The 26,861-nt window shown below is 37.8% G+C and overlaps 1 protein-coding gene across 3 annotated transcripts in view; it reads left to right on the top strand.

Annotated features, from left to right (window-relative positions):
• Nucleotides 1-252: 252 nt before the first annotated feature.
• LOC138316473 (ciliogenesis and planar polarity effector 2-like) overlaps nt 253-26,861 on the top strand; it is a 28,528-nt gene continuing 1,919 nt past the window's right edge. The window contains exons 1-4 of one of the 3 annotated variants that reach the window (XM_069258170.1): nt 253-520; nt 5,142-5,264; nt 8,947-9,099; nt 25,202-25,326. In XM_069258170.1, the coding sequence (XP_069114271.1) occupies nt 502-520; nt 5,142-5,264; nt 8,947-9,099; nt 25,202-25,326 (420 nt within the window). In that variant the 5' untranslated portion in view covers nt 253-501. Of the gene's footprint in view, nt 521-3,142; nt 3,221-4,670; nt 4,795-5,141; nt 5,265-8,946; nt 9,100-25,201; nt 25,327-26,861 lie in introns of those variants that run through there. The other 2 variants (XM_069258176.1, XM_069258181.1) reach the window with 2 other exon arrangements.

Here is a 26,861-nt window from a genome sequence, read left to right as displayed (position 1 = left end):
CATGGGTTTTTTTTTCAAATGAATAACCTTGATCAATTTTAAGGTCACAGTTGACTTTAGTGAAAATGAAAATTGAAATAAAAAACAAGTAATCATTTCATTGGTCAACATATTATTTGTTAATTAATTTGAAATTATGAGTAAACTTTCATATCAAAATCATACGGTTCCAAATATCCTAATTAGAGTTTCAAAGTGTCAGAAGTATCGCAAGATAGTACGTACTATAATGATGTTTTAAAGGTGATAAAAACAGAAGGGACATGGAAAATGAGATAATACGCTAGAAACATTTGTATGTCCTATTAAAACATATATCAGTTTGATATTTGCTTATATTTTGTCTCTAAATAGTAAAATTAATGAAATCAATCTTCACATCTTTTTGACGACAGATTTTTTTCTATGACTTACCTCCCTTGAGTTCCGATGAGTTGTGACGTCATCTGAGACAATCAACTAGCGGAAGCCGGTGTGCCGATCGCGGAACTGTCAACATGCATGTGGATTTTAGCCACAGGTCTTAGGTCTTACACACGGAGAAAAATATGTTATATTCCGACTTATTGGGTAGCATGTTTATCCCCTACATAATGACACATTATTGACGTCATAACCTATAAAATGACGTCACGATATGTAAATGATGATGTCATTAATGTCGAGTACATATAGATCATGTGGGGGTTAAACATAAGGTCATTTTTCACGAATGAATAAGTATTACTTTCCTATTCAGTCCACCCTGGAGTAATACGACTGTGCATGTATGTAATTTATAGTTTACACATAAAATTAACCGGGGAGTTTTGATATACATACTGGTAATTTTATGTGCAAAATAAGATTGTAGTGAAAATGGACAATTATTGCGGCCCACCTCCTTAGACCTACGTTTCGATGGAAAAAATCATCTGTTACAAACATACGCGCATGATTAAAAGAAAAAACAAAGTGTCCTCCTGCACAGTTTTCATACTTCCTTTTAGAGATTCTACTGCATGAATTAAAAAAATGTGTATAAGTCTTAGCAAGACAATTAATTCATTATTACATTTCTTTGTACATGTACTTTGAGTTACACAACAATGTGCCGATGGTGTGAAGCCGGTATGTTCAGATCGAGCAGGGTTGCATAATGATATGACGACATTCACAATATTATCATTATATAAATGCAGGTAATTTAAAATCGAAAAATTACAATGTTAAGAATGCTTTAAAATCATCATAATACATCGTAAAAATCGTCACAACCATTGTAAATAGTATGCTCGCCAATGCTCGATAATACAATGAAGCGGTCTTGTAAATGATTTGTCTTTTATAAGAAATAGGTTGTTTCATGGCCCTGTATAAGTTGAACTATTAAACGTGCATATCTTGTCCACGAGTACATGTCATGCCATCCTCGATACTCCAGGGCTTCCGATCACTAGCGATCTCTACACCCCTGGACTATCTCATAGTGAAATTGAAGGCAGTTCAGCCGAAAACATTTGACCAATCACAGGCCTGCAAAGAATTCCTTTGAAGACTACAGAGAGAGCGATGACTAATATCAAAGCCACACAGTCGACCACAGTGTACCGTTATACGCTCTTTTGATGTACATCAAATGACTAAATTACCTGTTCTATTCTGTTGCCTCCAGATTTACTATGAGATAGTCCAGGGGTGTAGAGATCGCTAGTGATCGGAAGCCCTGGAGTATCGAGGATGATGTCATGCATATTTGGCCATTGTATCTAGTATCTATGTTTTGTCCCGTCTTATTTTATCGGTTGTGCGTGCATTATTACTACTGTACATGTTATTCTATTTTCGTACACGGAAAGCCCCGAAATTTTGTCGAATAAATCCGTAAAAACTTATTACAGAACTTTAAAAAAACAAAGAAGCCTAATCCTTTCTGTGCGGTGTTCTGAAGGATTTCCAAATAGGAAATAGAGGTGTGTAGTACATACATATATACGAGGCGGGAAAGGGGCACGTTTGTCGCGGTATGATAGGGTTTTAGAAAGGGTATGAAGGATGTCGGGGTCTACTTTTGTAAATATGCATTATATGTATGTACATATAATTCAATTTTGCTTGTAACGAGCATTTTCATTGGCTTAAAAATTTACTTTATCAGTCCATAAAGGAAAAAATGGCGTCGCCGTTTGTAACGTTGCTTCTGATTGGCTGAGATGACGGCGTAATGATTTCATAGACAAAAGAGTCCCAAAATGAATTTTAAATATTGAAGAGGTTATCTTTAGTAAATTGAATTATAAGGATTAATTTGAATAGATTTTTTTTATGTTATATCTCCATAACATAAAAAATCTATTCAAGTTAATCCTTAAATAACCGCAACCTCCTCGAACCTGAGTTGACACACACGGACACGATTTATGACTTTTGACCTAAAGAACATAACAATTTTATAGCCCAGAATATAACGATTAGAATGAGTAAACGATCGTTTTATTATATCAGGGTATGTTATAGATTGTATACTATATATACGGATACATTTCCACTTATCAATATAGCAACTACACGTAGCGCGACTGTTTTATATATTTGTAATCGCCAATACCGCAACACTGTCCCATTGAATTTCCCGGCTCTTGTCACAGCTGTTGGTCTCAGATCTAGATGATGTCACGAATCTACGGCCACCTGGTGATATCAGGGGCGATAAGCGATGCGATCGTTCTAGACAAGGGTGTTTATGGACTTCGTTTCAAGCACATTTTATTAATATTACGTCAAATACAACCTGTATTTTTTGTTGGAAATCATAAAGTGCATCACAATAAACAAATATCAACACAAAAATAGCATATTTAAAATCTGTTTTTATCACCTTTAAGTATATGTTTTCCATATATACATGTATGTTTCTGGAAAAGGTATACACAAGGATTTATAAGTGAGATACAGAATCGGAATTAATATCATGAGTCAAGGACGTATATGAGATCCTTGCATGAGTGATTTAGATAAGGGGTATTTTTTTTAAACATAAACAACATTAATATCACAATGTAAAATAATTTGTTGACTTGATAAATTCGAATGACAAAAGGGGTAACTTGAAAATAATGTTATCAGAAAAGAAAACAAATCTATCTGGAAAATCCGGATTTTTTTCTCCGGTTTCGCATCATATTTTACAATTGTAGTTCACTTCCGGCATATCTCTACCGACGCACTTGTGTGTTCAGAAGTAAGTTATAAACTAGATATATATTATAATATATAGACTCTATATCAATACTAACTGTATCGTACATTTTTATTTTTTAATAGATTTTAGATGTCATTACTTTATGCACAGATTAAGTCGACAAATTCAAATTGTTCAATTTATCAAGGATTTATAAGTGAGAAGGATTCGTGACTGTCTCTTTACATTACTAAACACCACGCGAGACGCCTATGAACCGGTAATAAAAACCGTTTTTCTCAACAAATACTTATCTTATCGAATCAAATGAAACACCAATGTAAAGTTTATTAAATTCCACAACGTTTATCGCTTGCTTTAAGAACGGAAGATTTAGAGGATAAGTCTTAAATTTTTGTTAAAAAATACGACAGCTCATGAAATGACGGCCGGCTTCAGAAAGAAAGACGGTAAGCATCTCGCACCCGCAAGCTACTTCAAAGGCTGCGCCGGCGGATATCAAAGGAAAATCAGTCGTCGCCCAACGTCAAGGTCAATGCACAAACACAAAAGCGCCTGCCTTGGACTTCCCCAAAACCCAGTGTGACTTATCCTTCTCATATACGTCCTTGAATTTATCAATAGCATCTGTAATTTTTTGAAAGTTTTATTTGTTATTGTTTTTTATTTTTAGAATGATTAATTATTATCTTTTATGTCAAACTTATTTTTATTTGGAAAGTGTCGTCAGCATCGGGAGTGATCACAAATACATACACTTCAATAAATTAGTAATTATATACAATTATTAAAATAAACTCTCTCTCTCTCTCACTCTCTCCCTCTCTCTCTAAAATCTTGTAAATATGTATATTTTTGCCATTTTTGCATTCTTTGTTATATAATTAACTGTAGGGAAAGGGCTTCATATAAGTTGGAAAACTTGTGCCCGATCCCATTGTATATAAAATTACACAATAAAATATGTTTAAATCAAAATTTGGTAAGTGCATTTGTTTCCATTTTTTTTTCAAAACTCAACTGCAGGATTTTTCTGTAGTTTGTTTCATGTGCCTTACAACATTAAACATAATAAACCAAACTAATTAAACTAATTATAAAGTTTAAACTTGATTTGAGTTTTTTTGGAAATGTAGGAAATAATTTATATAAAATGTGGCTTGTGTATTGACGGAAGAAATGTGCGTGTATGAAATTTTATTGATATTGATTATAAGTATCATAATTATAGCTGACAAATTCATTTATGAATTATAAAAAATATGAGAACAGAGATAATCACGAAGAGTTTCTGATGCTAGAATTTATAAGATTATTTCCACAAATTTCCATTCCTAAATGATGATGTCAAAGTAAAAATTGTATTACCCATGCGATATATTTTTAGGCCTACTCCTTTCATATGACTCATATTGTGCGTGTCCCCCAATGGGCCTCACAAGTAATGTTCTCGGAGACTGGCGCATGCGCGGTGGTAGTTTACAAAATGTCGCTCGATTTTAGCTAAGAAATTGTCAACATTGGATTCAAATGCATCTATCTGATTAAATAATGGTGATAAAGTTAAAAACTTGACGTCTATAGCTAGAATAACATCCCCTACTAACATCCAGGTATGTGTCAAAGCCGTGTTTGATCGGAATAATTTTTGACAAGACATAATCGATGGTCGGTCTACCCGATTTGGTTTCCCACACCTTTATAGAGGGACCTTGCAGTAGCGGAAAAGTCAGTCAGAAGGTGATATCTTTTCCGCTACAACAGTAGCTATCGAATTCCTAGACCACATTGAATTTCATCACTGGTGTCATACATATAATGTATGTATACTATACCGGGTTGTGCATTTTTGATAAGATGCGATATCAAAACTTTACTATTATGAAGTAAGTACATGTAACTAAAGTGTGTAATTTTATTTCATATGTGACTGATAAACACTTTATCAACTGTGTTTTAGAGGATTACTTCAAGATGCTGGCATCAGGCTCATTGCTCAACTTAGACTGGCTCAAAACCAGAGAGGGACAGGAGGTCCTGGCATCTGTGCTACAGAGAAATCTCACAAAATTAAAGAGATTTGGTAAGTGGCGCATGTTTGGATTGAATGAATATTTATATCGTATCAGTAGTGAACTACATACATTTGTTCATTATTTTCACATCCGACATAAAATCCAAATAATTGATCAAGCCTTGTTCAGACAAATTATTATCTAATATCGACCAAATGCAAGAATGATACACAATATCAATTGGGTAGTGTTGTGGTTAACACACCAGCCTTTCACCTAGCTGTCTAGGGTTTGATCTTTGGCACTGATTAGATGTGAAAAGGTCAGGGCTACTTTTCCGAGTCACTAGTGTTTCCTCCCACACTGAAGACCCCTCACACATTTCCATGCAGGATCAAAAGTGAATTGATTTTTATTATGTTACCTGTTACCTGTTGTCAAGGTATTTCATCAATATGCCGTAGGTATCTCTTAACTTAATTATTTCTATATTGTTCTTGATATTGGGCTGTTGTGTGTTCTCATGAATTCCATTGGCAGTTCAGTCTGGACTTCAACCGGTGTAGGGTTTCTGATGAAATTACATTTTCTGGAAGAAAATTCCTATTGTTTACAATTCGTTGTCAAAAATTATTTTTCCTTATGATAAGTCTAGAACGTCCTTTCGCAAGCTTTTTACTATGTCCTCTTGTTTGCGTATGACTCAATATGAATACCGATTAGACCCAATAAGCGCCCAGGGTGTTGAGAAATTTGAAAATATCATAATGAAAAGATGCTGATTAGACAAAATTATCGCAAATCTATACAGTTGCAAATCTATGATTTTGTGTAGTTTGGGTCTTTATTTATGCCTGGGCAATTGAAATCGAGGCCTCAAAAAGGGTGAGGGGCGCTTATAGGGACATGGCCGCTTATTTGGTCGACTAGAGTGATTGATTTTTATCATATGTCTATGTCATTCCAAATTACACCATATCACTCCTGATCTGTGGACGTTTGTATTCTGTGTGCGATTTGTTTTTGGTATTTTTGATGAATTTGGTTTATATATATGTATAGTAAATGTTTCACGATCAAATGTAAAATAGTTTATAATTTATAAATACACCATATTAAATATTAATGCCTGTATATATAAAGGCTTGAATCATTTTGATACAAAGATTCAAATAGTGAAATATGTAAGTATCTATAATTTTTTGAATGATTTTATACTGGTAGTACCATTTCAGTTTGTATGCTTTAGAAAGTAATTAAGTTATAAAGTTCATTGGCATGTATAGATCTATTACTTTAAACACCAAATGTTCAACCATATTGAATAAAATTTAAGCTATACAGTTGAACCTCCCGAAACCGACCAGGGTCGGTGCATATAATTTCGGCCGGTTTAGAGAGGATTCGGTTTGGAGAAGTGAACCGAATACCGATCATCACGATCCGGATTTTATCGATCGGAAGTCGTTTTTTTACATTAGTGCACCACATGTATGCCTAGTGTTTGTTAAAACCGACCGATATTGATTGTTAATGTGAATGTTATCACTAAAGAGAGAATCATACGTTTAAAAGGAATGGATTACAGCAAACTTGGCTTTGTTACCGCTTATAAACGTAGTTTAGTTAGTTAGTTGCGTGAATGTTCTTTGGGATTTTCTCGTCTGCAACCTACATACGACCGATCGCTTCAGGTTACGTCAAGAATCAAATTATATGGTCTAATTACACGATGATCAGTCGATGCCGGCCATTATATGACAGTCATTTTCTAAAGCAATATACATGGCTTCGGCTTCTTCATACAGATAATTTACGTTATCCGACAACTACATATGTAAATAAAACAAAAGGCCCAAAGGGCTTGTATCGCTCACCTGGTTTGTAATGCCAAGAAATGTTCTGAATACAGGTTCATTGTTTCTTTTCTGAAGGAATTTTAATATTAACCTCTAAATCCCCTATTGGGCCCCACCCCTCCAGCCCCCAGGGGGTCAGAGCCAAAATTTATACAAGTTCTGTTCCCCTTCCCCCAAGGATGTTTATGGCCAAATTTGGTCACAATCCAAGCAAAACTCTAGGACAAGTAGTGATTTATAGGATTTACCTCTATTTCCCCTATTGGGCCCCACCCGTCCTGCCCCCGGGGGGCAAGAGCCAAAATTTATACAAGTTCTGTTCCTCTTCCACAAAGGATGTTTGTGGCCAAATTTGGTTACAATCCATGCAAAACTCTATGGCTAATAGCGATTTAAAGGATTTACCTCTATTTCCCCTATTGGGCCCCACCCCTCCTGCCAAAAGGGGTCCAGAGCCAAAATTTATACAAGTTCTGTTCCCCTCCCCCCAAGGATGTTTATGGCCAAATTTGGTTACAATCCATGCAGAACTCTAGGACAAGTAGCGATTTAAAGAATTTACCTCTATTTCCCCTATTGGGCCCCACCTCTCCTGTCCCCGGGGTGTCAGAGCCAAAATTTATACAAGTTCTGTTCTCCTACCCCCAAGGATGTTTGTGGCCAAATTTGGTTACAATCCATGTAGAACTCTATGACAAGTAGCGATTTAAAGGATTTACCTCTATTTCCCCTATTGGGCCCCACCCCTCTTGCCCCCGGGGGGTCAGAGCCAAAATTTATACAAGTTCTGTTCCCCTTCCCCCAAGGATGTTTGTGGCCAAATTTGGTTACAATCCATGTAGAACTCTATGACAAGTAGCGACTTAAAGGATTTACCTCTATTTCCCCTATTGGGCCCCGCCCCTCCTGCCCCCGGGGGGTCAGAGCAATAATTTATACAAGTTCTGTTCCCTCTTCCCCTAGGATATTTGTGGCCAAATCTGGTTACAATCCATGCAGAACTCTATGACTAGTAGCGATTTAAAGGAAATGTTGACAGACGGACGGACGGACGGACGGACGGACGGACGACGGACGCCGCGCCATGACATAAGCTCACCGGCCCTTTGGGCCAGGTGAGCTAAAAAACCGTGTGATTTGAATACGAAACTTTCTCTTTATTACTAGCTCTGTTTGTTTTCCTACAGTAAACAAACCGTGTGCACATGGTAGACCTTCGTTAGATATCTAAACAATAGGCATGATTAAATAATTACACCACCATCTCCGGTATAATTACTGTGTACCTATAGCCTTCATTTCATTTCAGAAATATTTTATTAACAATACAAATATACATAAATACAGAGTATACATATACATTATATTGTCAAAAAAATAAGACAACAGACATATTGCCTATACTAGTCTCCTTCTGTTACTTCCGGTTAGGCTTGAAAGAAATATGGTATGTTTCACTCTATCACAAAAACATGGCATTAAGTGTTTGGTATTGAACTCAGGAAAAAGGGATTTATGTATAGCCTTCCCATCGGTATACATGCCCAAGGACATGGCATGCAACAACTATGGTACAGGTATGTGTGTATTTCACGGTCTGTTGATCATACCTCAATGCAATCTATCGGTGTCGCTCAGGTAAGGCCGGTTTTCAGAAGTGTATTTTAGTTACATTTAACTATTCCGATCTCAAAATCGGTCCAGTATTCAGAATTGGGAGGGATTGGTTTTGGGAAGTTTTATATACTATTAATAAAGAGGAATTCATTCTGTACATGACATCCATGTTCGGTTTCTGGAGGTGATCGGTTTTGAGAAGGTTCGGTTTTGGGAGGTTCCACTGTACATTCATTTTCATTTAATTAGGATGCTGTTTTCTGCTTTGATTCAGGATTGTTGGAACGACCAATGGTACCACTACACATATCCATTAGTGAAGTTCGCTACAAAGTATTCCTTCTTGGTAAAAGTGGAGTTGGTAAAACAAGCACCCTAGCAAAACTGTCTGGATGTCCGATACCAGTGGTACACAGTGAAACACAAGGTAAATCAGGATTTCAACAGGATCTGACCAGTTTCGTGAACATTTCTTTACGAAAATGAAACACCTTTATTAGGTCATCTGACCGAAGGTCAGGATGACCTATTGTCATCATGTTTCGTCTGCCATCGTGCGCCGTGCGTCGTGTGTAAGACTATTTATACAAAAGCCTACTCCTCCTTAACCCTTGAGCAGATTACATCCATATTTGGAGTGAAACATCATTGGGGAAGGACAATCATATTTTTAGCCCACCATCATCAGATGGTGAGCTATTCAAATCGCCTTTCGTCCGTGGTCCGTCGTCCGTCCGTCCGTCCCGTCCGTCCGTCCTTCCGTCCTTCCGTCCGTCCGTCCGTCCGTTAACAATTCTTGTTACCGCTATTTCTCAGAAAGTACAGAAGGGATCTTTCTCAAATTTCACATGTAGGTTCCCCTAGGGCCCTAGTTGTGCATATTGCATTTTGGGACCAATCGGTCAACAAGATGGCCGACTGTCGGCCATCTTGGATTTTGATAGTTAAAGTTTGTTACCGCTATTTCTCAGAAAGTACTTAAGGGATCTTTCTCAAATTTCACATGTAGGTTCCCCTAGGGCCCTAGTTGTGCATATTGCATTTTGGGACCAATCGGTCAACAAGATGGCCGACTGGCGGCCATCCTTGATTTTGATAGTTAAAGTTTGTTACCGCTATTTCTCAGAAAGTTTTGAAGGGATCTTTCTCAAATTTCATATGTTGGTTCTCCTAGGGCACTACTTGTGCATATTGCATTTTGGGACCAATCGGTCAACAATGATGGCCGACCGGCGGCCATCTTGGATTTTGATAGTTAAAGTTTGTTACCGCTATTTCTCAGAAAGTACTTAAGGGATCTTTTTCAAATTTCATATGTAGGTTTCCCTAGGGCCCTAGTTGTGCATATTGCATTTTGGGACCAATCGGTCAACAATGATGGCCGACCGGCGGCCATCTTGGATTTTGATAGTTAAAGTTTGTTACCGCTATTTCCCAGAAAGTACTGAAGGGATCTTTCTCAAATTTCATATATAGGTTCCCCTAGGGCCCTAGTTGTGCATATTGCATTTTGGGACCAATCAGTCAACAAGATGGCCGACCGACTGACGGCCATCTTGGATTTTGATAGTTAAAGTTTGTTACCGCTATTTCTCAGAAAGTACTGAAGGGATCTCTCTCAAATTTCATATGCATGTTCCCCTTGAACCCTAGTTGTGCATATTGCATTTTGGGAGTGATCGGTCAACAAGATAGCCGACCGGTGGCCATCTTGGATTTTGATAGTTAAAGTTTGTTAACACTATTTCCCAGAAAGTACTGAAGGAATCTTTCTCAAATTTCATATGTAGGTTCCCCTACGACCCTAGTTGTGCATATTGCGTTTTGGGACAGATCGGTCAGCAAGATGATCGACAGGTAGCCATCTTGAATTTTGATAATTGAAGTTTGTTACTGCTACATATCTCAGAAAGTACTGAAAGGATCTTTCTCAAGGTTCATATATAGTATGTAGTAAAAGTTTGAAAAGCAGGGAAAAGATCCCTCTTTCTGTTGTCAGACATAGATCATTCTTTGGTGGGTGCCAAGATCCCTCTGGGATCTCTTGTATATAAATGAGCTTGGTCCGACCCCTAGGGGCTGAGGGATGGGGCCCCAAAAGGGCAAAATTTCTTAATTTGAGCTTTAAAATCCTACTCCTCTTTCATCCTTGAATGGATTTCATCTATATTTTGTGTAAAATGACATTGGGGAAGGACAATCATATTTTATTAGCCCACCATCATCAGATGGTGGGCTATTCAAATCGCTTTTTGTCCGTGGTCCGTCGTCCGTTAACATTTCTTGTTACCGCTATTTCTTAGAAAGGGCTGAAGGGATCTTTCTCAAATTTCAGATGTAGGTTTCCCTAGGGCCCTAGTTGTGCATATTGAATTTTGGGACCGATTGAATTTTGGGACCGATCGGTCAACAAGATGGCTGCTAGGCCGCCATCTTGGATTTTGGTAGTTAAAGTTTGTAACCGCTATTTCTCAGGAAAGTACAGAAGGGATCTCTCTCTCAAATTTCATATGTAGGTTCCCCTAGGGCCCTAGTTATGCATATTGCATTTTGGGATTGATTTGTCAACAAGATTCCTGCCAGGCCGCCATCTTGGATTTTGATAGTTAAAGTTTGTTACCGCTATTTCTCAGAAAGTACTGAAGGGATCTCTCTCAAATTTCACAGGTAGGTTCCCTTGAGCCGTAGTTGTGCATATTGCATTTTGGGACCGATCTGTCAACCAGATGGCCGACATCTTGGATTTTGATAGTTACAGTTTGTAACCGCTATTTCTCAGAAAGTACAGAAGGGATCTCTCTCAAATTTCATATGTAGGTTCCCTTAGGTCCCTAGTTACGCATATTACATACAGGCATGGGCACAATTACTTCAAAATGTAATTAATTAATAATCGATTACTCGGGAGAAAATGCTGTAATCCATTGATAATCGATTACAGGTACCATTGACCTGTAATCAATTACATTACAAAAAGTAATTAAAATTACTTTCAATTACATTCGATTACATATTTAGTTGATTTATTAGATTTTATCTTCTATCTCAATATTTTCAATTTTTAATACAACGCGACTAGCGTTTGTATTAATGCTATCCGGTTTACTATTGATGTGTAGGACTGAGTAGGACTTGCCCTACAATGACATCTAGTGGTGACCTCTTGAACCATTTCATTCATAAACTTCCATTCATAAATTCCCTATTCATTGAATAATATTCCTTTGGACCAATCAGTAGTCATGGGAAGACTGCCTTCTGGTTGGTAGAACACACAGAGTGTGTATAGAATACACAGAGTGTTATATAATACACAGCCCATCTAGGTCAACTGTTGCCTGCTGGTGACTCCTCTGTCCAACTGACATAATCTCTGTTAATGATAATTCAAATTGGACTTACTATCTAAGGCTTGTGGACATAAGAGTTTTAAAGTAAACTAATCATATGCCCCTTTTGTGTACTTTAAAAATAATGTTTTTAAATGAATGTTAAACACAGATCTGAGGTAAAGGCAAAATAACTTATAAGGCTGCCCTCATATGTACATGGTTTTACCAAAATAAGTGTATGTGCAACATAAGAAACAAGAGTATATTAAGGATAAAAACTCATTTTAATGAAGACTTTTGTTTTATTTGTAATTTTCATGTATGAACTTTAATTAAGAAAAATGTCAAACAAAACATATGTATTTTCTGCGATCAGTTGAATGTTCTTGAAATAATTGATATTAAAGTCTTTATAATATGGTTTTTATATTTTGATTTTGGAAATGCATTTGATTTCATACTATTTTTCTGATTCTGCTGCATTGTATTTGCAGTACTTTGAGTACTTTGATTCCTTTTTACGATTTGATAGCATTCCAAGACCAGTTATATTTATATAAAATAGTTTCATTGGAATTCGTTAAACTGTTAATTATGCCCCGCCCAACGAAGTTGGCGGGGGATATACAAATGGGTTCTGTCCGTCAGTCCGTCCGTCCGTCTGTCCATCCGTCCGTACGAATGGTTTCCGGAGCATAACTCTAAAACCAGTAGAGATATTTCCACAAAACTCCATACACACATTGGTCTTATGGTCTAGTAGTGCCTTTTGCTATTTTTAGGTTTTCATTTTTTGGATTCTTTCCGTAACCATGAAAACATTGCTGAAATATCATATTTTTGTACCAGGTTCTTTTCCGGAGCATAACTCTAAAACCAGAAGAGATATTTCCACGAAACTTCATGGACACATTGGTCTTATGGTCTAGTAGTGCCTTTTGCTATTTTAAGGTTTTCACTTTTTGTACTTTTTTCTTTTACCATGGAAACATTGCTGAAAATGGCAGATTTTTGTGTAAGAATCGTTTCCGGAGCACAACTCTAAAACCAGCAGAGATATTTCCATGAAACTTCATAGACACATTGTTCTTATGGTCTAGTAGTGCCTTTTGCTATTTTTAGGTTTTCACTTTTTGTGCTTTTTTCTGTAACCATAGAAACATTGCTGAAAATATCATATTTTTGTAGCAGGTTCATTTCCGGAGCATAACTCTAAAACCAGCAGAGATATTTCCACGAAACTTCATAGACACATTCCCAAGTGGGCACACAACATCCGGAGGACGTTTTTATTAGGTCCGATCGCAACGTTGCATTTAGGTTGCAAAAAGGTTGCAAATGAAAGTTTGGGGAACGTTTTTTGACAACGTCCGCCGAATGTTTTCATATAATGTTTTCACAAAGTTTGTATGTTACGTTGTTTATTTTCATTATTCTAGTATTTTGAAGTACAACAACAACAAAATATAGTGTTTATATAATATTTTAATGTCTTCTGCTCATCCTGCATGAAATAGGTGCAACAACTTGCACCTAGACTGTTTGTGTAGGAGCCATTTCACGTACTTCTGTGTGTACTTATATAAGCATTCTCATCTGTAAAAGAAAACAGAATAAAACATTAAACATCTATATAGTGATTTAGACGATATATTTTTCATGTGCCGGTACGTTATTACATAAATAAAAACACAAATAGGATACAGGCACATCAGGGAATTTGTATAAGTTAATGTATATGTGTATACATACTCAAAATACTGACTACACATATAGATAAAATAACTTACCGCGATATAATATAATAAACACATTCTTTTAAAAACAAGTTTGTATACGAATCAACAAAGACTTACCTTGAAATATCTGTCGATATCTGGAAGTTATATATCCTGTTTGGATGCTGTCGAGGCTAAGAAATGTTATCGGTGTGAAGCACGTGTGTACACAAAGTTTGAATGAACAAAGAACCGGAAGTGAAAATAACCGTGCAAACACCAAACAAATCTTTACGAGTTTCCACTCCTAGTTTCTGTAGTGTGCGGGGAAAATATGTAAAATATATAAATAAAATCACAATTTATTGGTATAAAAAGACGCTTTATTCTAATGATTTTAATTTTTTGTTTTAAATAGTTAATACCGACCCCTAGCGGATAAACTTTAAAATGAAAGGGAGGTAACACAACTCTTTTATCATAACTCGGTAGTTTACATATTATTTGACGTAATAATCGGTATGTAAACTTGGTATTTATAATTATACTTTTTGTTTTGTTTTCATCTATTCAATTAATACCTATAGTATCTGTAATTAAAAAAATAAAACTATTTAAAAGTACAAAAAATGATTAATAATTTTTTTATTAGTTAATAATTATTGAAAAAAATATAAGGCCTACTTGTATGTATCATTATTTGAATAGATTCATTCGCTTCATTTAAAAGTTGTTTCCAACAATAATACTTTTTGAAATATATTAAATTATTGTCAAAGTTTTTTTCCTAACCATATAAAAACATTCTCAGGACGTCAAGTGCTAATGTCGTGAGGACGTTTGGAGAAAAACGTTCTCACAACATTGTCAGAATGTCCCCGACGTCGCAACCTAAATAAAACGTTGCCAAAATGTTGTCCGGACGTTATGTGCCCACTGGGTCTTTTTATGGTCTAGTAGTACCTTTTGCTATTTTTAGGTTTTCATTTTTTGCATTTTTTCCGTTACCATGGAAACATTGCTGAAAATATCATGGTAAATGGTAAATGTTACTTTGCAAAACATCACCCATCTTTGTGTATATAGTCTAATATAAATGTCAAGACTGTATACCTGATTCAACAATTGCAGCCCCGCTTTACTTGAATTATACTCCATCTTTCTTTAGCTCAACTTCCTTTTTCCTGGTTTTTTAGGTCAGGATGACCTATTGTCATCGTGTTTCGTCCGTCGTCGTGCGCCGTGCGTCGTGCGTAAGACTATTTATACAAAAGCCTACTCCTCCTTAACCCTTGAGCGGATTACATCCATATTTGGTGTGAAACATCATTGGGGAAGGACAATCATATTTTATATAAATGAGCCTGGTCCGACCCCTTGGGGCTGAGGGGTGGGGCCCCAAAAGGGCAAATTTTCTTAATTTTAGCTTTAAAATCCTACTCCTCCTTCATCCTTGGATGGATTTCATCCATATTTGGTGTGAAACATCATTGGGGATGGACAATCATATTTTATATAAATGAGCCTTGTCCGACCCCTAGGGGCTGAGGGGTGGGGCCCCAAAAGGGCAAATTTTCTTAATTTAAGCTTTAAAATCCTACTCCTCTTTCATCCTTGGATGGATTTCATCCATATTTGGTGTGAAACATCATTGGGGAAGGACATTCATATTTTATATAAATGAGCCTGGTCCGACCCCTAGGGGCTGAGGGATGGGGCCCAAAAAAGGGCAAATTTTCTTAATTTTAGCTTTAAAATCCTACTCCTCCTTCATCCTTGAATGGATTTCATCTATATTTGGTGTAAAACATCGTTGGGGAAGGACAATCATATTTTATATAAATGAGCCTGGTCCGACCCCTAGGGGCAGAGGGGCGGGGCTCCAAAAGAGGAAATTTTCTTTATTTAAGCTTTAAAATCCTACTCCTCCTTCATCCTTGAATGGATTTCATCCATATTTGGTGTGAAACATCGTTGGGGAAGGACAATAATATATTATATAAATGAGCCTTGTCTGACTCCTAGGGGCTGAGGTGTGGGGCCCCAAAAGGGCAAATTTTCTTAATTTTAGCTTTAAAATCCTACTCCTCCTTCATCCTTGGATGGATTTCATCCATATTTGGTGTGAAACATCATTGGGGATGGAAAATCATATTTTATAATAATGAGCCTTGTTTGACCCCTAGGGGCTGAGGGGTGGGGCCCCAAAAGGGCAAATTTTCTTAATTTAAGCTTTAAAATCCTACTCCTCCTTCATCCTTGGATGGATTTCATCCATATTTGGTGTGAAACATCATTGGGGATGGAAAATCATATTTTATATAAATGAGCCTTGTTTGACCCCTAGGGGCTGAGGGGTGGGGCCCCAAAAGGGCAAATTTTCTTAATTTAAGCTTTAAAATCCTACTCCTCTTTCATCCTTGGATGGATTTCATCCATATTTGGTGTGAAACATCATTGGGGAAGGACATTCATATTTTATATAAATGAGCCTGGTCCGACCCCTAGGAGCTGAGGGATGGGGCCCAAAAAAGAGCAAATTTTCTTAATTTTAGCTTTAAAATCCTACTCCTCCTTCATCCTTGAATGGATTTCATCTATATTTGGTGTAAAATATCATTTGGGAAGGACAATCATATTTTGTATAAATGAGCCTGGTCCGAACCCTAGGGGCTGAGGGGTGGGGCCCCGAAAGGGCAAATTTTCTTAATTTTAGCTTTAAAATCCTACTTCTCCTTCATCCTTGGATGGATTTCATCCATATTTGGTGTGAAACATCGTTGGGGAAGGACAATCATATTTTATATAAATGAGCCTGGTGACCCCTAGGGGCAGAGGGGCGGGGCTCCAAAAGAGGAAATTTTCTTAATTTAAGCTTTAAAATCCTACTCCTCCTTCATCCTTGAATGGATTTCATCCATATTTGGTGTGAAACATCATTGGGGAAGGACAATCATATTTTATATAAATGAAATAGATCCGACCACTATGGGCAGAGGGGCGGGGCTCCAAAAGGTCAAATTTTCTTAATTTAAGCTAGATCCTACTCCTCCTTCATCCTTGGATGGATTTCATCCATATTTGGTGTGAAACATCATTGGGGAAGGACAATCATATTTTATATATTTACATATGCCCCTATATAGTCAACGGGAGGGGAGTTGCGTTCAAATTAGCATAAACGCAATGACGTATGAATACAAACGCAGTGCAGGTTCGGACTACTAGTTCACGCTTCGATAAGATTTTGCGTCATAAGTTGACGGATTTTAAAATAACAATAAAGAGTTTTTATTAGATCCAATCAAATATGTATTTGACATCAAAGCAAAACATGTGTTCAAGCATTGTAACGGTAATAAACTACAAAATGAATCGCTTGTCGGGGCTACAACCGGGGGGCTTTCCTCAGGAATGTTCGGGTAATCCCATAGTTACGTCAGATGTACATGTGTATACAGAACATCTGATTGTCGGTGAATAATTCTGGGAGCGTCTAAGCGAACAATAGGTTAAAAGATCATATACAGGTTTCCAGAAAAAAACATTACAGGTAGCCTATCCGAAACAGTATCATCAGCTTAAATGGCCCCGTCTTTGCATTCAAAATAGGCCTACACACACGCAAACAGTTGTCTATCCTCCGTACAATAAAATAAAAGTCATGACTGCGAAGAATTTAGTGTTTATCGCGTTCTTAGACCGATACATACATGACAAACATTCAGCAGCTCAATGGTCATACCATCAATAGGCTTTATCACAGTCACTTTCCTCGGTTGAAAATCAAATATGGCAGCTCGCTTCACTTCGGACCACATCACTACCCTGACAACAATACATACCGGTAGTCGTTCCGCCTTGGTTATCTCAATTTTTATTCGAAATGGACATTATTAATATATATTATCAAATTGAAAAAAATATTTGTTGAAAATAATTGAAAAGTGTCATTGTTGTATTTCGAACCAAACTGCAGCTATAACATTCAACAATAGGAACTATATCTTCGTTCATCCTGACTACCGTAGTTACCCAACTTAGCAACCATCGCCGTTTTAAATTGTACGTAAAGGTAGATTTATTTATGTAAATATATAGATTGAACAGTGTTTTGATTGCGTTAAAGGTGGTATGAACGCAATGGGATACAGACATATTCTACATGTAGCGCTAGCGCTCTACATTGAATATGTCTGTATCCCATTTCATTCATACCACCTTTAACGCAATCAAAACACTGTTCAATCTCTATATAAATGAGCCTGGTCCGACCCCAAGGGGCAGAGGGACGGGGCCTAAAAAGGGGAAATTTTCTTAATTTAAGCTTTAAAATCCTACTAGTCCTTCATCCTTGGATGGATTTCATCCATATTTGGTGTGAAACATCATTGGGGAAGGACAATCGTATTTTATATATATGAGTCTGGTCCGACCCCTAGGGGCTGAGGTGTGGGGCCCCAAAAGGGCAAATTTTCTTAATGTTAGCTGGCCCACTTCCTGTTTTCAGATTTCGGTCTCCAATCTCAATGAAAATTGGTTTATAGGGGTTTAAATTAATGCCGAACAACATGCAAACATTTTAATTAAGACTTTGGTTTTCCAAGATGGCCGCTGGCCCACTTCCTGTTTTCAGGTTTCAATCTCCGATCTCAAGGAAAATTGGTCTATAGGGGTTTTAATTGATTCTGAAGGGGAACTTTAGTTGAGGACAATCATATTTTATAAAGGACCGAGCTAAGACCCATGGGGATAGTATGGCGGATGTCCAAAATGGAAGCTTTGCTGAAATTTGGCTTTAAAATCCGTAAATGGGTTACAACCATATATGGATGAAGGGCTACCAAGTTTGTTCAACGAATGACATTTACCTATTTCAGAAACTTACATATTCAACTAAGGAGTTCCTTGTATTGTTTATATTAACCGTTAACCAATACTTTATACTGTGACTTTGTTGTTTTGTGCAATGAGTCAGATGACCGTTAAGGCCCATGGGCCTCTTGTTAGCTCACCTGGCCCGAAGGGCCGGTGAGCTTATGTCATGGCGCGGCGTCCGTTCGTCCGTCCGTCCGTCCGTCCGTCGTCGTCCGTCCGTCAACATTTCCTTTAAATTGCTATTAGTCATAGAGTTCTGCATGGATTGTAACCAAATTAGGCCACAAACATCCTTGGGGGAAGGGGAACAGAACTTGTATAAATTTTGGCTCTGACCCCCTGGGGGCAGGAGGGGAGGGGCCCAATAGGGAAAATAAAGGTAAATCCTATAAAACGCTACTTGTCCTAGAGTTCTGCATGGATTGTAACCAAATTTGACCACAAACATCCTTGGGAGAAGGGGAATAGAACTTGTATAAAGTTTGGCTCTGACCCCCCCGGGGGCAGGAGGGGGCGGGGCCCAATAGGGGAAATAGATGTAAATCCTATAAATCGCTACCTGTCCTAAAGTTCTGCATGGATTGTAACCAAATTTGGCCACAAACATCCTTGGGGTAAGGGGAACAGAACAGAACTTGTATATTGGCTCTGACCCCCTAGGGGCAGGAGGGGCGGGGCCCAATAGGGGAAATAGAGGTAAATCCTATAAATCGCTACTTGTCCTAGAGTTCTGCATGGATTGTAACCAAATTTGGCCACAAACATCCTTGGGGAAGGGGAACAAAACTTGTATAAATTTTGGCTCTAACCCCCCGGGGGCAGGGGGGGAGGGGCCCAATAGGGAAAATAAAGGTAAATCCTATAAATCGCTACTTATCCTAGAGTTCTGCATGGATTGTAACCAAATTTGGCCAGAAACATCCTTGGGGGAAGGAGAACAGAAAATTGTATAAATTTTGGCTCTGACCCCCCCGGGGGCAGGAAGGGCGGGGCCCAATAGGGGAAATAGAGGTAAATCCTGTAAATCGCTAATAGTCATATAGTTCTGCATGGATTGTGACCAAATTTGGCCTAGAAACATCCTTGGGGTTAACAGAATTTGTATAAATTTTGGCTTTGACCCCCTGGAGCAGAAAGAGTGGGCCCCAATAGGGGAATTCGGAAAAGAAACAATGAACTTATATTCAGAACATTCCTAGGCATTACAAACCAGGTGAGCGATACAGGCCCTCTGGGCCTCTTGTTTTTCATACACATAAGTCTCCACAATCAAACTTACTTCAGCTTTGATATCTCCATTGGCGGGAGATCTGAATGACTATGTCCTTGTTTAGTTTCAAGTTTACACCTGTCCCACATCATGCTTTTTAAACTGGTGTGTCTTAGAAATGACCATGTGCATTTTTCGTATGTGGTTAATTGATAACCTGCATTTTGCAGATGACGGTATAACACAACAAGTAGATACATTTGTATTTTAAACCTGAAATCTAATTCTTGATTCTTCAAGTGAGAAAGCGGAAATCTGAAGCAGTGTAATTTTTCTTTATTTAATTATTTATTATTTTCATTTACAATGCAATGCATGTTAAATATTTAAAAATGAATCAAGTATATACTTTAAGGATTTTTTTAAAGCAAACATGTGACTTATGCTTCTGAGCTAAACAGATAAATCTTGACTGTACAGGTAAAAAGAACAGTTACTGGGAATATAAAACAGAATTAATTGACTTCTCATTGTTTCCTTAAACAACAAGTTCATTGGAAATCTGAGGACATACTCCCTGAAACAACTGAATTGATCTTATGAAATCAGTGCTTTCCATTGTTTAATACAATATGCTCTTATGCCCATGGGCACACTGGTGAAACTTAAAATTAGCTATAAAGTGTACCTGTATAGACAATTCGTTTGTATTCTTTATTTCTTTGAGCCTTACAGTTCATCAGAAAACTAATTATAAAAGATTTTTATAGACCAATACTAAACACTGTTACATCTATCTTCAGTTTTAGTTGAACTACAGCAGACAAGTTGAACTTTACACTTTCTAAACTTAGTATACTGGCTGCTAAGTTCAACTTCATAATAGGTGTAATGTAATTGAAAAGTAATTGAAATGTAATTACGATTACACAGAAAACATCATTGTGGAAGGACAATCATAATTTAAATAAATGAGCCTGGTACGACCCCTAGGGGCTGAGGGGTGGGGCCCCGAAAGGGCAAATTTTCTTAATTTTAGCTTTAAAATCCTACTCCTCCTTTATCCTTGGATGGATTTCATCTATATTTGGTGTGAAACATCATTGGGGAAGGACAATAATATATTATATAAATGAGCCTTGTCTGACTCCTAGGGGCTGAGGTGTGGGGCCCCAAATGGGGAAATTTTCTTAATTTAAGCTTTAAAATCCTACTCCTCCTTCATACTTGGGATGATTTCATCCATATTTGGTGTGAAACATCATTTGGGAAGGACAATCATATTTTATATAAATGAGCCTGGTCCGACCCCTAGGGGCTGAGGGGTGGGCCCCAAAAGGGCAAACTTTCTTAATATTAGCTTTAAAATACTACTACTCCTTCATCCTTGGATGGATTTCATCTATAATTGGTGTTAAACATCATTTGGGAAGGAAAATCATATTGTATATAAATGAGCCTGGTCTGACTCCTAGGGGCTGAGGGGTGGGGCCCGAAATGGGGAAATTTTCTTAATTTTAGCTTTAAAATCCTACTTCTCTTTCATCCTTGGATGGATTTCATCCATATTTGGTGTGAAACATCATTGGGGAAGGACAATCATATTTGATATAAATGAGCCTGGTCTGACCCCTAGGGGCTGAGGGGTGGGGCCCCAAATGGGGAAATTTTCTTAAATTTAGCTTTAAAATCCTACTCCACCTTCATCCTTGGATGAATTTCATCCATATTTGGTATGAAACATCATTGGGGAAGGACAATCATATTTTATTAGCCCACCATCGTCAGATGGTGGACTATTCAAATCGCTTTTTGTCCGTGGTCTGTCGTCCGTCCTTCCGTCCGTCCTTCCGTCCGTCCTTCCGTCCGTCCGTCCTTCCGTCCGTCCGTCCGTCCGTCCGTCCGTCCGTCCTTCCGTCCGTTAACATTTCTTGTTACCGCTATTTCTCAGAAAGTACTGAAGGGATCTTTCTCAAATTTCATATGTAGGTTCCCCTAGGGCCCTAGTTGTGCATATTGCATTTTAGGACCGATCGGTTAACAAGATGGCCGCCAGGCCGCCATCTTGGATTTTGATAGTTAAAGTTTGTTACCATTTCTCAGAAAGTACTGAAGGGATTCTCAATTTCACATGTAGTTCCCCTAGGGCCTAGTTGTGCATATTGCACCGATCGGTTAACAAGATGGCCGCCAGGCCGCCATCTTGGATTTTGATAGTTAAGTTTGTTACCGCTATTTCTCAGGTATTGAAGGGATCTCTCTCAAATTTCACATGTAGGTTCCCCTAGGGCCCTAGTTGTGGATATTGCATTTTAGGACCGATCGGTTAACAAGATGGCCGCCAGGCCGCCATCTTGGATTTTGATTGTTAAAGATTGTTACCGCTATTTCTCAGAAAGTACTGAAGGGATCTCTCTCAAATTTCACATGTAGGTTCCCCTAGGGACCTAGTTGTGCATATTGCATTTTAGGACCAATCGGTTGACAAGATGGCCGCCAGGCCGCCATCTTGGATTTTGATAGTTAAAGTTTGTTACCGCTATTTCTCAGAAAGTACTAAAGGGATCTCTCTCAAATTTCACATGTAGGTTCCCCTAGGGCCCTAGTTGTGGATATTGCATTTTAGGACCGATCGGTTAACAAGATGGCCGCCAGGCCGCCATCTTGGATTTTGATAGTTAAAGTTTGTTACCGCTATTTCTCAGAAAGTACTGAAGGGATCTCTCTCAAATTTCACATGTAGGTTCCCCTAGGGCCCTAGTTGTGCATATTGCATTTTAGGACCGATCGGTTAACAAAATGGCCGCCTGGCCGCCATCTTGGATTTTGATTGTTAAAGTTTGTTACCGCTATTTCTCAGAAAGTACTGAAGGGATCTCTCCCAAATTTCACATGTAGGTTCCCCTAGGGCCCTAGTTGTGCATATTGCATTTTAGGACCGATCGGTTAACAAAATGGCCGCCTGGCCGCCATCTTGGATTTTGATTGTTAAAGTTTGTTACCGCTATTTCTCAGAAAGTACTGAAGGGATCTCTCCCAAATTTCACATGTAGGTTCCCCTAGGGCCCTTGTTGTGCATATTTAATTTTGGGACCGATCGGTCAACAACTGAAGGGATATGTCTCAAATTTCATGTGCAGGTTCCCTTAGGTCCCTAATTACATTTTGGGTCCGAACGGTCAACAAGATGGCCGACAGGCCACCATTTTGAATTTTGATAATTGAAGTTTGTTACCGCTATTTCTCAGAAAGTACTGAAGTGATCTGTCTCAAATTTTATATGTAGGTACTCCTAGGACCTGCATATTGCATATTGTGACTGATCGGTCAACAACATCTTTGATTTTGATTATTGAAGTTTGTCAGTGTTATATATCTCAGAAAGTACTGAAAGGATCTTTCTCAAATTTCATATGTAGTAATATGTAGTAAAAAGTTGAAAAGCAGAGAAAAGATCCGTCTTTCTATTGTCAGACATAGATCATTCTTTGGTGGGCGCCAAGATCCCTCTGGGATCTCTTGTATTAATGAGTCTGGTCCGACCCCTAGGAGCTGAGGGGTGGGCCCCAAAAGGGCAAATTTTCTTAATTTTAGCTGGACAACTTCCTGCTTTCAGGTTTCGGTCTCCGATCTCAATGAAAATTGGTCTATAGGGGTTTTAAATAATGTGGAACAACATTCAAACATTTTCGTAAAGATTTTGTTATTACAAGATGGCCACTGGCCCACTTCCTGTTTTAAGGTTTCAGTCTCTGATCTCAATGAAAATTGGTCTATAGGGGTTATAATTGATGCCGAACAACATACAAACATTTTCGTATTCCAAGATGGCCGCTCGCCAACTTCCTGTGTTCGGGTTCAGTCTCCGACCTCAATGAAAATTGGTCTATATGGGTTTTAATTGATTCAGAAGGGGGAACTTTAGGTGAGGACAATCATATTTTATAAAGGACCGAGCTAAGACCCATGGGGATAGTATGGCGGAGGTCAAAAAAATGGGAGCTTTGCTGAAATTTGGCTTTAAAATCTGACTCCATATATTAATCCTTGAATGGGTTACAACCATATATGGATGAAGGGCTACCAAGTTTGTTCAACAAATGACATTTACCTATTTCAGAAACTTACATATTCAACTAAGGAGTTCCTTGTATTGTTTATATTAATTGTTAACCACTACTTTATACTGTGACTTTGTTGTTTTGTGCCATGGGTCAGATGACCGTTAAGGCCCATGGGCCTCTTGTTATAATTAAAAATATTTCCAGTGCTGCAACTTTATAAAAAGTGGTAAAATTAGAAAGTTTAAAACTCAGACAGACGGAGAAAAGTATATATAACACTTACACAGTTTTCACTATGGCAAAAAGAGCGAAAGTTATAGACCATACAACTTTAAATTACATATATAAGTAACAACTTTATTTATATGAAACTGGGCTCTGATGAAACCTGTTCCCTGTTACTATTATACTCACTCTGGAATTGGTCCCTAAATTTTCCTGGTAAATTATTAAACCCTGGATCATCTAGACCCATCTTTGTGCAGAAGGGGTAGATATACCGTATTTTCCCTATTAAGAGCGCCTCCTCTAATATAAGGGCGCCCCCACGTTTTTTGCTGAAAAAAATCAGCTAATTTCATACAATTTTTGTGCCAGATTGTGACGATTTGTCTTTGCAGACGCTAATAAAATACTGTTTCACATCAATCTGATGCATAACAGATATCCGATCAGCTATAAATGTATTGCACTGGGCAACTTAGGACATCTTTGCCAAGTGTTTACACATAGAAACAGCGAGAATTCCATGTTCAAAACAAAACGTGTCACTTGAATGCCCCACACACGTGTATGGATGAAGACTAACTGGCAACAACATTTTAGCGATGTCCATACAGGTTTTATGAATACTTACTGTATGTCTATGATAAAGGTAACTAAATAACAGGCATGTTATCATTTCTAAGCATTTAATTGTGTGCTCTTGTCGGTATTTCCCATCTGCCACAAAACGAGAGTAAGCTTAGCGATCGAAAGCACTGTCCGCCATTTTGTGTACGCATGGTAAACAAACAGGCTAGCATAAAATGCCAAAATTCCGTGAAACATACATATTTAACCAATGTTTAATACTTCTGGTGCATACATTTCTTCATAATTATGTAATTTCAATACTTACTTGACTTCAAAACGTAATTTGGCTATAGTAAGTTTCAGAAAAATACGAAACTAAAAGCAAGATGACTATAGTCTGTTTCAGAAAAAAACATCTAAAAATGGTCTCAAATAACGGCGCCCCCTAGGCCATTTACCCGCGCCCAGCGCCCTCATTAGGGAAAATACGGTATGAAGGGAAATAGAGATAATGATTTCACCTTTTTTTAAGGTATCCAAACAACGTCTTTGTTTTGGCCAGGGAAGATTTTACAACAGAACAAAGCTTCTATGTTTCAAATACAGTTCTGGGATACAGGAGAGAATTCAACAAAGAAATACGATCATATAATGCCAGTAAGTTTCAAGTATTTTGTACTGTCTGTTGCTTGTGTGCCATTTTGGTCATGCAAACAAGTTAATGATCATTATGGTTTTAGCAGGCTAACTATTCAAAACTTTGCAATCTGGATTAAAGGCCCATTACCTTTCCGGAGCAAAATATAAAGGTTTCTTAAAAAACATTAATAACATCAGAAAATGCATAACGATGACCTAAAATAAGGTTACGACACCAAACATGTGCAAGATTCCATGCGTATGATATGAAAACAGTGGAGAGTCAATTCGCTGTTTTGCCGTCTGGTGCAGTGATAACCAACTACCGCGCGGTATTTAGGAAGACGGTGGGAAACATAATACGACCCGCGTTATGAAAATAAACATTTTATTTATTTCAATCAAATCTTTCAGAAGGTGATGATAAAGTAGTATTAAGGGTAAGTAAATAAATTTTAAGACTCTACAAAATTATCGATCTTGTTTTACATTCCCATTTTAAAAATTAAAAGCCGTTTCGGAAAGGTAGTGGGCCTTTAAAAAGCATACTGTATTTTTCACATTTATCATTTCACAATTCTTGTCAATGTCACACAAAATGCATGATATCCAATGAAGGAAAATGTTATTTTTAGCCCACCATCATCAGATGGTGGGCTATTCAAATCGCCTTTCGTCCGTGGTCCGTCCGTTAACAATTCTTGTTACCGCTATTTCTCAGAAAGTGCTAAAGGGATCTTTTTCAAATTTCACATGTAGGTTCCCCTAGGACCCTAGTTGTGCATATTGCATTTTGGGACCGATCGGTGAACAAGATGGCCGACAGGCGACCATCTTGGATTTTGATAGTTAAAGTTTGTTACCGCTATATCTCAAAAAGTGCTGAAGGGATCTTTCTCAAATTTCATATACAGGTTCCCCTAGGGCCCTAGTTGTGCATATTGCATTTTGGGACCGATCGGTGAACAAGATGGCTGACAGGCTGACATCTTGGATTTTCATAGTTAAAGATTGTTACCGCTATTTCTCAAAAAGTACTGAAGGGATCTTTCTCAAATTTCATATATAGGTTCCCATAGGACCCTAGTTGTGCATATTGCATTTTAAGACCGATCGATGAACAAGATGGCCGACAGGCGGCCATCTTGGATTTTGATAGTTAAAGTTTGTTACCGCTATTTCTCAAAAAGTGCTGAAGGGATCTTTCTCAATTTTCATATACAGGTTCCCCTAGGATCCTAGTTGTGCATATTGTATTTTGAGACCGATCGGTAAACAAGATGGCCGACTGACGGCCATCTTGGATTTTGATAGTTAAAGTTTGTTATCGCTATTTCTCAGAAAGTACTGAAGTGATCTTTTTCAAATTTTATGCATAGGTTCCCCTTGTACCCTAGTTGTGCATAGTACCTTTTAGGACTGAGGCATAATGCCTTTCGGGACTGATCGGTAAACAAGATAGGCAACCGGCCGCCATCTTAGATTTCATTGGTGAAGTTTGTTACCACTATTTCTTAGAAAGTACTATAGCGATCTGTCTCAAATTTTATATG

This window comes from Argopecten irradians, chromosome 1 (assembly GCF_041381155.1).
Source record: "Argopecten irradians isolate NY chromosome 1, Ai_NY, whole genome shotgun sequence".
NCBI classification, from domain to species: Eukaryota; Metazoa; Mollusca; class Bivalvia; order Pectinida; family Pectinidae; genus Argopecten; species Argopecten irradians.
The sequence above is the reverse complement of the archived record's forward strand: the minus strand, read 5'-3'. Positions and strand labels throughout refer to the sequence as shown.